Raw genomic sequence first — 12,579 nt, forward strand, 5'->3', positions numbered from 1 at the left:
AGTAAAACTGAAACACAAAATGGTTGTGAATTCAGGGATTTGGGGAAAAAATTTAATTTTCTTCAGTAGTATTATACTAGAGACTTCTGTGGCTTTTTTCAGATTATTCTATAATTGATGAAATATTACCCCCTTTTTAAAAATTTTATTTGAGCTTGGACTGAAGGACACATTGCCGGTTTAAAGGATGATCATACAGATAAAATGTTCCTTCCTTATATATATATATATATCTTATCGATACTCTTAAGTAGGTTTGATCATATTGACCTGCCATTTCCTGTCCCTCTCATTACTTGTTCCTTGAAAATGTATAAAATCATATTTTAGAAAGGAAGATGCATAAAATAGTATCATTTAGTATATGCTCCCTCAGACTTTAGAATAATGTTTATTTGCTTCTTTTTCTGTGTTTAAACAACAATGACTATAAAGATCTTCCACGATTATAGGCTTTTCTGTGTAATTATTTTATTGGTCTTACTTTTAGAACAAAAAAGCCCCACATTTCTCACTTCCACCCCCTAGTTCCCTTTTATGCAAATTAAATGCCATATTAATCTCCTTTCATGTTTACTATGTGTAGGGTTTTGAATTTTCAGCTCATCTGATTTTATAAAAGGTGACTTGGGCAGCTGGGACCTGTCTGGTCAGAAATCCCTGAATGGCTTTTTGACATTTAAGGAAGCTTAGGCATTAATCCTCCAACAGTATCAAACCACACTGGAGCTACAAAGCCCCGCTGACCATTTCATATGTGCATGTGTGCATGTGCGATGAGTTGATGAAAATATGAATTTTGTCTTTAAAGAGGAAATCTGTCTTTGTAATTTGCCTTTGTAGCAACAGAAAAATGCTGTGAGTGATTTTGAACTCACTGCAACTTTCCCGTCCATGTACTGAGAGTCCTGCTGAGAGGGAGAAGCGGAGGGAATGTTTCCTTCGTTGCATATAATGTATACCCTCCTCACCTTTATGGTTTCTAAATGCAGAATATTAAGTTCCATTGAAATTCTGGCAGATGTTAGTGTCTTTTGATGGACATTTCTCAATATTGAGTTTCAAGGTAATAGAGAATTAACATTTTCAGTTGGGGGGGTGGGTGATAGTAGTGATGAGAGGTTATTCCAGAGAGCCATTTCACCTTCTTTATTGTTCTTATTTCAGTCTTTTGTTTTAAAAAAGCATTCTACCATATTCTTATGTGTAGATATACATATGATGTTTTCTTTCCAGACAAAAGGCAGTAAATGGATTTACAGAAGTAATCCTACTTCTGCCATTTTGAGGTGGATGAAAAAGGGAAGCATTTCCAAGTCCCTGGGGAGGATATACAGCTTGAGCAAATCTCTCATTCTTTTCTAACAGACTTATAAAGGATGAGAATTCAGAGGAAACGTGTGGAGGTCCTTTCTCACACAGAGCCCCCTATGTATGAGCAAACAGTGCAGGGTCTGAGGTATAAATTATTGTCTGCCAGAGTGCTGGCAGAAGGAACTGATGTCTGTTTGTTAGAGGTCGTCATTACTGTTCATTGCCCCAGCAACCAGGAACTTGGTGATTTTGACAAAGAGAGTGAGGACCGTGGAGGGCTGAAGGGGAAAAAATGAAAGGCGTGAGTAAATCTTCGCTCGCTTTCATGGTCCTTACAAAAGGGCAAGTTGCTCTGAGGCCTGATTTTTGCTGCAGTCTTATTTCAGGATGACTGGATCATCACCTCTTTTGATCTGGGGAGAATACAGGGCATTATTTTTGATTTGGGAAACATTAGAGTAACCTTGAACTTGTTTGGGGTCATTATGAACTTCGAGCTGCCGTGCTTGAAGATGAGGTCGTAAGACGGGGAGGATTTGGCTTTCGGTTAGACACCGTGGGTGTGACTGTAATTGTCCTTCCTCCTAGTGAAATGAATCCAGGAGTTTAGGCTCTCTGACAACCGTGGGGTCAAGAGTGTGTGTGATCATGTGAAGACTTCCTCTGGTCTGTCCAAAGTGTCACTAACTTAAGGTTCTATCCCCCTCATAGTGCTGATGGCCAACAGCTAATTGAGTATTTAATCACTTGGAAAATGAGACAGAATACTAAGTCCTTGGGAACCTGGCTCTATATAAGGAGAATTAAACAAAAGAAACAGAATAGACTTATGAAATGAGCATGCCTTTGAGTATTTCCATTAGGTGTCATCTAATGCTAGTCAACAGAATTATGAGCTGTGCTGTCTTTCAACATTGTGCTGTCTCTCATTGTCTCCCTGGTGCTAGAAATCAGTGAAGATTTAAAGAAAATTAAGCTCCTTGGGTTGAAATATAATAGCAGAATTACTAGTTACATATATTTCTTAATGGGATTTAAAAAATTAGTGTGCCATTTCTAGAATATGTGGTTTTGGAGTATTATCTGATTATTAATCTTCATTGAGTATAAACATATACTTAAAAATAGTACAGGAGAAGAGTGGACATCTTTTGAATATCAAGGTTTGGGTTTTGAGCGTTTCTCTCTTCTTTCTGTTGCCTTTTCTACTCAGCTTAATGACCCATAGTTGTAATTTTACTTCTGAGAAATTGCTAAAGTAAGCTTGAGGAAAGAGCTGAGCTGCCTATCAGAACAGAAGTTATTACTACACTGTTTTGGAATATATTAGGTTTTTGTAAATGCCTTTCTTAGCACAAAAGTCATAGTAACTGATTCAAAATAATTTTTTTGTTTGAAGTCTTCTCTGAGGAAATATTCTAAAGAAATAACACTAAGTCAGATTTGATCCATAAATTTTCACTGACTGGTTTGTGTGAGTGTGGAATGAGGTAAAAAAACTATGGTATTTGCCAAAGGGTAATTATCCAAAATATAAGTTAAATGATCATCATATTGATTCTAGATGTTCCTACCAATTTGGCTTAACTGTAGTTTCAAGAGATTCTCTTTAATTCCAAAGAGATGTACCAAATTTAGGATATAATTAGCAACATGGTTATATAGAAAGCAGGGAAGCAGAGCTTATTAGGGGGATTTTTCTGAGCACACACTGCTCTGATTAACTCAAGACACCTCCTTGAGGGGGCACCTGGGTGGCTCAGTCGTTAAGCATCTGCCTTGGGCTCTGCCTTCGGCTCAGGTCATGATCCCAGCGTCCTGGGATCGAGCCCCGCTTCGGGCTCCCTGCTCCATGGAAGGCTTGCTTCTCCCTCTCCCACTCCCCCTGCTAGCGTTCCCTCTCTCGCTGTGTCTCTCTCTGTCAAATAAACAAATAATAATAATAATAATAAAAAAGACACCTCCTTGGTATGCCATTTGTGGGTATAGTTGGCAGCGTTGGTAGGTTTATTGGGAGGAACATCAATGATATTATATCAGTTCCATTCTCAGTCTATAGCCTCAAGCTCTCTGAATAACGTAGAGAGGAATGGCTGCTATGTGTTTTCAACCAAATAAGACATTTATAAAATATTTGTCAAAGAAAGTGTCTCTTCTCCTTTTGGCAGGCCTTGGAAGACAACATGTCCCTTGATGAGATTATGAAGCTCACATCCATTGACAAGTGGTTTTTGTATAAGATGCGTGACATTTTAAACATGGAAAAGACCCTGAAAGGGCTCAACAGGTAAGGCAGTGTTGCTCTGATTCACTCCAGATACCTTCTGTGCAGCTTTTGTCTTCCTCTTACCCTTAAGCGCTTGGCCAAAATTCTGCTTCAATGAAATAAATAGTGCCAAGGCTGGTAAACAGTAGTGATGGCCACAAGAAACGGCAGTTTTAGATGTTTACCTTTTGAAAGGTATCTCTTGATATTTTTAACTGTTTTGCACCCCTTCCATTGCCATCAAACTTAGTGATATTTTTATCAGGTCTTTTGAAGTTAAAAAATTGGTGTACATCTATGAATTCAGGTGCTGTTTAACTTACCCAAAATTACCTAGATCAAAACGTTATCAGTCAATAATTAAATGAATGATATTCTTATTTTCTATAATATTTCTAAGTTCTGAAGTCGGTTTCTTTCTTTTAAAATCAACTTACATATTGCTGTATATTGATGAGCTAATGTATTCCTCTTGCATTCTACTGATATTTTTAACATTGGGACTTCCAGTTCAGCATACGAATAAGCCACATTCAAGTTCTGTTAATAGATTCTTTACCTCTCACTAATTTACATTTTTATCCCCTTCAAGGCCAATTATTTTTAAAATTTCATTTCATGTTCAGAATATTCTGATAATGTCAGTGCTTTAAAATCTACTTCTTTATTTTTCATGACAAGACCATTTGTTGGGTCACCTCAGGCTTATGAAATCACAGATAGGTTTTAAACATGGATCTTTGATAAGAGGAACATTTATTACCAATCTAGAGGAGAGAGTATAATCCTCTTTAGCTTCTCCCCTTTTAAGAGGGTTGGGAAATACACAATTATTTGAAAGAAGTCTCACCTACAAGCCTAGGCATATGTTTAGAGAGAAGGAAATGTTTTGTTTGTGTAAATTATTCTCAAATGATCAGAGGAAATGTAAAAATATTAATCACTTAAAATGTTGTTGAAGACAGTGGAAGTTCTCAAAGCCTACATCTGTGACGTATAATTTGGGTTACTGTGTTTACCTAATCAAGATGCCCACACAAACTGGGCAATAATAACACTTGCTTTTCTTTTTGAGCAAAATGAGGTTCTTTTTCATCAGTTGAACAGTTGCCCACAACAAATGCTTGGTTTTGAAAGTGGGGGATTCCAATCTGCCAAAAATGAAACTAGCTGCGGTTGCTTAAAAGTCATCCTTTCTAGTGATCACATAAAATGAACCCTAGACAGCAAATACGTTAAGAATTGAGCCTGTACATTCATCTTAGAATTTTGCTGACTGGAGCTTTCTTTTTCTTGGTTTATGAGGCCAACAGAACTTCCATGTTGAATTATAGTCTGTTCTGTTACCAGTTTCAGACAACTGATTTCAAATGCCTATGAAACCACTCCAATTAAACCACATGAGGGTGCTAGAAACTTACAGTATGCCAATCGTAGCTGTGGGAGAGACCTGGGGTGAAAAATAGCAGATGTTGTTGTGATTTAAATTTTCACATTCTGATTTTTGGACAAATTCTGTGTTTTAATTGAATAGTTTTTGTTACAACCAGAAAGCAGGTTGAGATTCTAACTAAGCAGGAACAAGTGTATATTGAGAATGAAAAACGTCCTTGGAGCATTAGACCCGCTTACTGTTACAGATCACTTATCTTTCTGATTTCTACATTCTGTTACATTTATTTGCTGATAATTTAACATTTTTAGTTTCCATTTTCTGGCATAAGCATATTTGTAAATAGAGATATTTTCTATTGTTCGTAATGATCAATGTTAAAATTTTTTTATATAAAGCTTTTAATAACTTAAAATAGTCTAAAACATTATACTTAAAGTTATCTTTTGTCTCAAGAACTCAACAGGTGATCCATGGTGTTAGTAAACCTAAACCTTGAACTCATTATTTTCTGAATGATACTTTACTATTTAATTCTTCTTGGTTTTTGTTTGTTTGTTTGTTTGTTTGGTTTTTTGTTTTTTGATTTTGGAGTGTCCTAGATGCACACAGAGCAATTTGATAATGATTGTTATTTAGAAGTGTTAAATAAGTAAAAAAAAAAAAAAAAAAGAATAGATAGCCACTGAAGCTACCTGTCTCAGTCATTGTGTGGTCCATAGAGGTCTGAAACTGGTTGGATATCATGGCTGATGGAATGTAAGTGTGTAGGACTTGAGTTTTGTTGTCCTATTTTGGTTATCTTCACCATTACCCTGGATTATGATGTCTTCTGCTTTATCTCAGCCTCTACATATCCAAGAAGGCTTAGTCATCAAGGCAGATACTGCTCCAACAGTAGTAATAACTCTCCATTAGCAGTTGGCATTATATAGCTGAATTATGCATTGCCAGTTTGCAGAAAGTTTATGAAGATCAGTTCTTTTTCCTTTACATTTATCTGTGGTTCACTTTGTTTCAAAATCTCAACTGTTCCAGTGTTGGAAAGGCTGACTTTCCTTGTAGACCGAGGAGGTAACTATTTGGTGTGATTTGAGATGGCCCGCAAATTCTCTTGCCTCAGCATCTCTCTGCTGCCAATGTGCCCAGGTCCCTTTGCACTTTTCTGATAGGTCCCTGGGAAAACAGGCAATGGGGATCTCAGCTGGGAGAAAAGGGGAACCTTAAAGAAGGGATGAAGTATAGAATGCCAGATGTGGGTTAAGTTTCACTTGGTTCCTTTCCACTTGGAAAGAACGCAGGGTCTGGAGCTAGTCAGATAGATAGGTGGGAGGTTTTCCCCTGCTGTGGAATCGCACGTCACCTCCCTCCCTTCTCTGGACTCACATCCTTTCTGCTAATGTCTGCTTAATAGTTTTGTTGTGAAGCTTAAACAATATAAATGTAAAGGACACCTGGCACATGGTGAATGCCCAAGATGGTTTTCACTCTTTCCCCCTGAAAATGAAAATGCTACTTATTATAATGAAAAGTATTTTGTGATTTCGGATAGATACATTTAAAGACTACTTTTTAGAGCTACACAATTTGCATTTGCTTATATATTTTACAATATGTCATTTCTTAACTTTCTTGATGATGCACTGTCACTTCACTTGTTTTAATACCAGACCTATTTTTTTTTAAAAGAAGCAATGATAGCAAGTAATACAAATGCTATTCTTATCAAAAGATCAATAACACTCCATTATGCTAATGAACAAAAATTCCCACTCTTCAGTTGTTAATCATGCTAAAATTCTTCTAAAATCCAATAAATATGTTTACTAGCACAGGATGAGAACATCATTCAGATTAATGGCCAGTCTATGACTTGTATTTACATATAGTCATCTGAGATGAAGTTCAGAATTTGACTCCTAAATGGAATATACCCATGTATTTGGTATATATGTGAATGTCCATAGATTGGAGTGGGGAAAACAAAACAATGTTTGTAGTGAGGTTGGCATTATGGAAATAACTGAAGAGTTTTCCATGTCCACGAGAAAGTGAAAATTATAGAAATTCCTTTCCTTGAAGGGTGGAGATGAACATGTGTCTTGCTGAGGATGATATATGAAATCCCAGCCTAGTTCAGGGCGATGAGACATTAGACTAGTGTTAGAATAATTGACTCAGCGTCCAGGCTGCAAGTGCTTGCTCCCATCAGAACTCAGTCTGCCGTCTCCAGCACATGAGCACAGCAATGGCAGCCCACGGGAGACTTCCAGAGCAATAGCCATTCTTACCGACTCAGGTGATAGCCGTGATTCAGACAGCTTCAGCAAAAAATTTCTCTTCCCACTTGAGTTCACTGACTTTCTCCTTCTCCTCTTAAATTGTTTATTGCTGCCCAAGGGCATGCTAGGAATGTTGACAGTTCTAGGCAGTTCCCCAAATTTATAAGCTGGTGTAGTAGCATTAATCGACCTAGAGTGATAACATATTTTACAGCGAATTTCTTTAGGTTTTGAGAAGTTTCTCTTTACTCCATGTGATGTGAGTTGTATCATGTAGGATTCCAATGCCTGTAATGCATATGCACTGGGATTTAGATGTTTAATCTATTAACTTCACGTTACTGGATCACTTTGCAGGGAGTGTAAGAAAAGTTGAGTCTGTCAGGGTTTTTGGTGGAGCTGCAATGTTTGCATAAGCTCTATCCATTGGCTTTCACAACTGAGCTATCCACATTTTAATATGTCTATTTTCCCCACACTCGCTCATCTTACCAACACCGACTCTTTCACCCATAATGCTCCTCCCATATAGCGTTTTCATAAATACTTACTACAAGAAAAAATATACTTATTTTGCTCTATTAAAAATTACAAAAACCTCACCTATAATCCTTTCCTCCATTAGCGTATAGAGAGATTCAATTTTGATCATGCAAATAAACCTGACCTGGAGGGCAAAAGTACAAGTGCCATAAATCAAACAAATCAAATGTCAAATGTCTTCATCAGCTAGGTTCTCCTGGTATAGCTGATTCCCTAAGGTAACAGAAGAATGGATTTAGAATTACATCTTTTAATATAGAAAACTGAATTTTGATTCAATCAAACAATTCTCAGTGCCTTTCAAGTGTAAGATAATAATCAGAAAATTTATTGACTACATATCAGTCACTGTTCTAAGCATTATTTCATTTAGCTTTTACTACAACCTAAGGAGATCAGTAATTATCCTGATTTTATAGTTGTAAGCTGAGGCACTGAGATATTTAGCAACTTCATTGCTATCACCTGCTAATAAATGACAGCTGTGAGATCAAACCTGAGCAGGACTCCAGAGCTCAGGATGTTTGATATTTCACCCCTGTGCTATATGTAAATGTGTGTATATGTATATACACACATATATATGAATATATATATATGTATTCACACATAATTATATACATGTATGTTGAGGGGTGTGGAAAGGTGAATTAAATAGCATCTGAGGGAAATAAGGTTACAGATAACAGACACTTTCAATATAGTAATGATATTCAATAAAGGATGACAGTCCCATCACCATAGAACTAGCATATATGAGAAAGTTTTCAACTATGTTAGTAATTAATAGACAAGCACAGGTACAAAGATCTCTCAGTTGAACCCCTTCTGCTATAAGTAAGGAAGGAAGTCAACTGTAATAAAGCTTGTTTATGAGCAGGGACTATTTTAGGACATTACACCCCAAACATTTAAATTTACAATATCAAATTGGATTAGCAATTTTAGATTGAAAGATAATAATGATACTTAAAAAAAACAACAACAACATGAACAGGCAAGAAAAAAACCATGAGGGTGCTAATTACCAGCTTTGAGCATCTGCTTATCTTATGCCTGTGTCTTTTTAATTTTTTTATTTCCTTATTTTGATTTTTGGGTGCTTTAGTTATTTCTGATTGACATATCAAAAGGAATCTCTTGTTGTCCAATTCAGATGTTTAAAAATAGGGGATATGGCCATTGTCATACAGTTTATACCATGTAAGTATAGGAGGCTAAGATTTGGATCTATTTCTTTATTAACTGTTGGTATAAATTTAATTTACTGTGGATTAATGTACAAATTATGCAGGAATTCCTTTTGTCCAATATTCTATAGGCTTCATTTTTTTTTACTATTTTAATTCTTATAATATTCTTTTCCTCCTTCGCTGCCACTCACTGCTATATTCAATGTAGCAAAAAAGAGCAAAGTACACTTTTGAAGGGCCCAATTGTCATCTGAACATCACTATGTTCAGTGTGATAAACTGTGTCCATTGGTGAGTGCTGAAAAATCATAGGTGTGCCTATCGCTTAGGAAAACAATCTAGGGCAAACCTGGTGAGTTCCACTTGGGCATTCAAGTGCTAAATTGAGCTCAGTGAAGTTGGCCATTTCCCTGCAGCCACAAACTTCTGGCAGATGTCATAATACAGGTATCACCCTAGCTGGAATACTCCCTTTGAATGTCCTCTCCTATACATGTCAGTTTCTGTTGACTTTTTGTTTAGCTTGCTCATGAGGCATGGCAAAAGCAGACAAGAACATTTTGTGCTTTCATTTGATTAAAGTTTTTTTGGGGAAAAATGTCACCTAAAAGTTGTTAAAACTTAGATATAAGGCAGAAAAATGTTGGTACTTTGCTTTCTAATGATAATTTGCACTTCCTGATAGAAAAAAACCCTAATCATAAGAAAATTTAGTCTTTAAGGGTATTAAATATAGACATAATTTAGGGAAAGAAATATGTATATTTCCTTCTATCTAACATATTATTGCATGTTATAATTTTGATGATACTTTACTCTGGACATATGTTTGTCCAGATGCCATTGGTTGTTTTCCCCACTCCAGTCTGAACATTCATATATATGTACTAAGTATATATGAATGTGGGAATGGTGATGATTGGATGTTTTAGTGGAACCCATTGTCTTGATTTGCAGAAAATGGGTTATGTCCTCTGACCTCACTACCAACTCACACTATATTTCTGAGTTTTAGTTTCTCTCTAGTTAAAAACAAAACAAAACAAAACAACACAGAAAAAGCAAACTCCATTCTTATTTTACTGGGAAGCCATGCAACTAAGATGAATATATAACATATTATGTGTGAAATAATTAACTCTAAAGGAAAACAGTTTTATCAATTATTACATATTACCATTCTATGGTTTTAGTCTTTATACCCTAAACCACTTATCTAATAAACCTCTCCAAGAATACTAAAAATTGGAGCTTTTATGAGAAAGTTTTTTTTTTTTTCTATTTGGAAGAGGAGTATTACTGTGGGAATTTCTATGCCTCTGTGAACTAATGCTAAAAATACATTTTATTTTAAATTTGTTTTATGTTCTATGTGATAAGATATTTTAGGTGATGTCATAGATTTGATAGGCCACCATTAATTTTTTTAACTAACAATTTATTGAATCGTATAGAATGTAAAAGTTTGCATCAAATATTTAATGTTCTAAGAATCTTCATTGAATTCACTATTTAAATAGTGTTTACAAATGTGTATTTTGAAAGTGTGAGAGAGAACCTGATTCTGGCATGGGCAAAATAAATGTTTTACTCAAAATGTTTCAGAGTGATATTTAGATAATTCATAAAATGGATATTATATATTTTTGTGTATTGATTCTTAAATATTTGATAGTTCAAAAAAATCTTAAGTTGATTCAAAATAACATATACTCATAATTTGCATGTACTTATTAATAGTCAAGAATTAATAGACAATACTTATGTCGATATCTCTGATCTCAGCATGATGAGTTATGTATTTACTTGATGGCATTTCTCTTTATTAGGAGCTCTTATTGGGCCAGATGGTATTTGTTCATCTACTCAGTCATTAGTATTTATTGGGTACCTATTATGTGCAAGACATGGTACTAGGTCCAGTGCCATTTGTCTATGGATAATTGTTAGTCATTAACATGCCTTCACTGGGTTTATAATCTATTTTGGAAGATTAAATATATACACGTGGCTATACAGAAGGCAGATACTTTTAACAGACCAACTAGAGGCAGGAACACAAAGCCAGGAAAGTTAAATGGAGGTTAAAAACAAAAGCTCTAAGGCCTCTGCCTATGTTATCTCACGTAAGTGTTAATTTAAGAGTTCCTAGAGGGTGTGCATCCCTACTTCATATCTTATAAGTGAAACAATGACTCAGATGTTTAAGTAAACTTTTCAACATTTCAGAGGTAGTGCCTGTTGGAGCCAGGATTTAAGTTCAGGACTTGCGGAATCCAAGGACTGCATATATCCCTTCAATATATTCCCATATATATCCTTCAATATATCCCACTACCAGGGGAGCCAAGAAAAGAGAGATTTTAAAACAAAATAAAGGGGCGCCTGGGTGGCTCAGTCGTTAAGCATCTGCCTTCGGCTCAGGTCATGATCTCAGGATCCTGGGATCAAGCCCCGCATAGGGCTCCCTGCTCCACGGGAGGCCTGTTTCTCCCTCTCCCAGTCCCCCTGCTTGTGTTCCCTCTATCGCTGTGTCTCTCTCTGTCAAATAAATAAATAAAATCTTTAAAAAAAACAATAAAAAAAAAACAATAAAAAAAACCCAACAAAATAAATAAAATGGGAAGACACTTTCAACAATATTGTGTGGTTTAGGGAGAATAGTGAGGGAGAGAATTGAGCAAGTCCACCAAACTTGGTGATCTGGAGGAAGGAGCAGGAACTAGACTATAAGGACCGAATATGCAAGAAGAGAGGAAGCAGGTAAATGGATGAATTTTACTTAGGAAGCAACAAATCATGTTTGCTCTTACTTTGTTACGTTTCTGCTATGTTTCATAAAAGTGAGAATCTTACGGTAAAGAAATTAAGTCTATGAACAGAAATTAAAGTGGATATTATCCACCTATTTGTTCAATGTAGGTAGTAGTTGGAAACACATAGTTTCATTTCAGTGTTCTGTAATTATTTGATACATGTGGGTACCATCCTCCAATTAAATTGTAAATTCCATTAGGGCAAATTTCAAATATCATAATGTCTTAATAGGCTTTTATTATGATCTTTTCTTAAGAGCTTTTGCTGATCTGCGTGAACACAGAATAAAGTTCACTGTACTAAGGCACAGCATCAGCTCTGAAACAGATATGAATGGCTTCCAATTCTTACCGATCATATATTTTCTTGGTAATTGGCATAGAGTATCTTCCATTGAACAAACGCTCAAAAATATTTGTGTGATAATATGCCCATTAAATAAATGAATACATATTCTTGGTAGAAAATGAAAATCAGAATTTCTTAGTCATGACAAAGAGGGGAAATTGGAGTAGAAAAAGAAAATGGATTTACCTGGTTGCTTCAAGAGCCCCACAAATTGATTACCTGGAAATATATAGTCCAAGATACAAACTCACTGTGTTGGAAGACATTGTAAATCAGCATCTCTGTATTTTCATTTTTTTTTTAAAGATCTTATTTATTTATTTGAGACAGAGAGAATGAGAGAGAGAGAGCACATGAGAGGGGAGAGGGTCAGAGGGAGAAGCAGACTCCCCGCCGAGCAGGGAGCCCAGTGCGGGACTCGAT

General features: G+C 35.9%; 1 protein-coding gene across 1 annotated transcript in view; it reads left to right on the forward strand.

Annotated features, from left to right (window-relative positions):
- CPS1 (carbamoyl-phosphate synthase 1) overlaps nucleotides 1-12,579 on the forward strand; it is a 355,746-nt gene that overhangs the window by 290,090 nt on the left and 53,077 nt on the right. The window contains exon 29 of the mRNA XM_054506025.2: nucleotides 3,483-3,601. Coding sequence (XP_054362000.1) covers nucleotides 3,483-3,601 — 119 coding nt within the window. The remainder of the gene's footprint in view (nucleotides 1-3,482; nucleotides 3,602-12,579) is intronic.

The sequence above is a fragment of the Mirounga angustirostris genome, unplaced genomic scaffold (genome assembly GCF_029215605.1).
Source record: "Mirounga angustirostris isolate CCGP_5_RB_7025 unplaced genomic scaffold, mMirAng1.0.hap1 SCAF_3, whole genome shotgun sequence".
Taxonomy (NCBI): Eukaryota; Metazoa; Chordata; class Mammalia; order Carnivora; family Phocidae; genus Mirounga; species Mirounga angustirostris.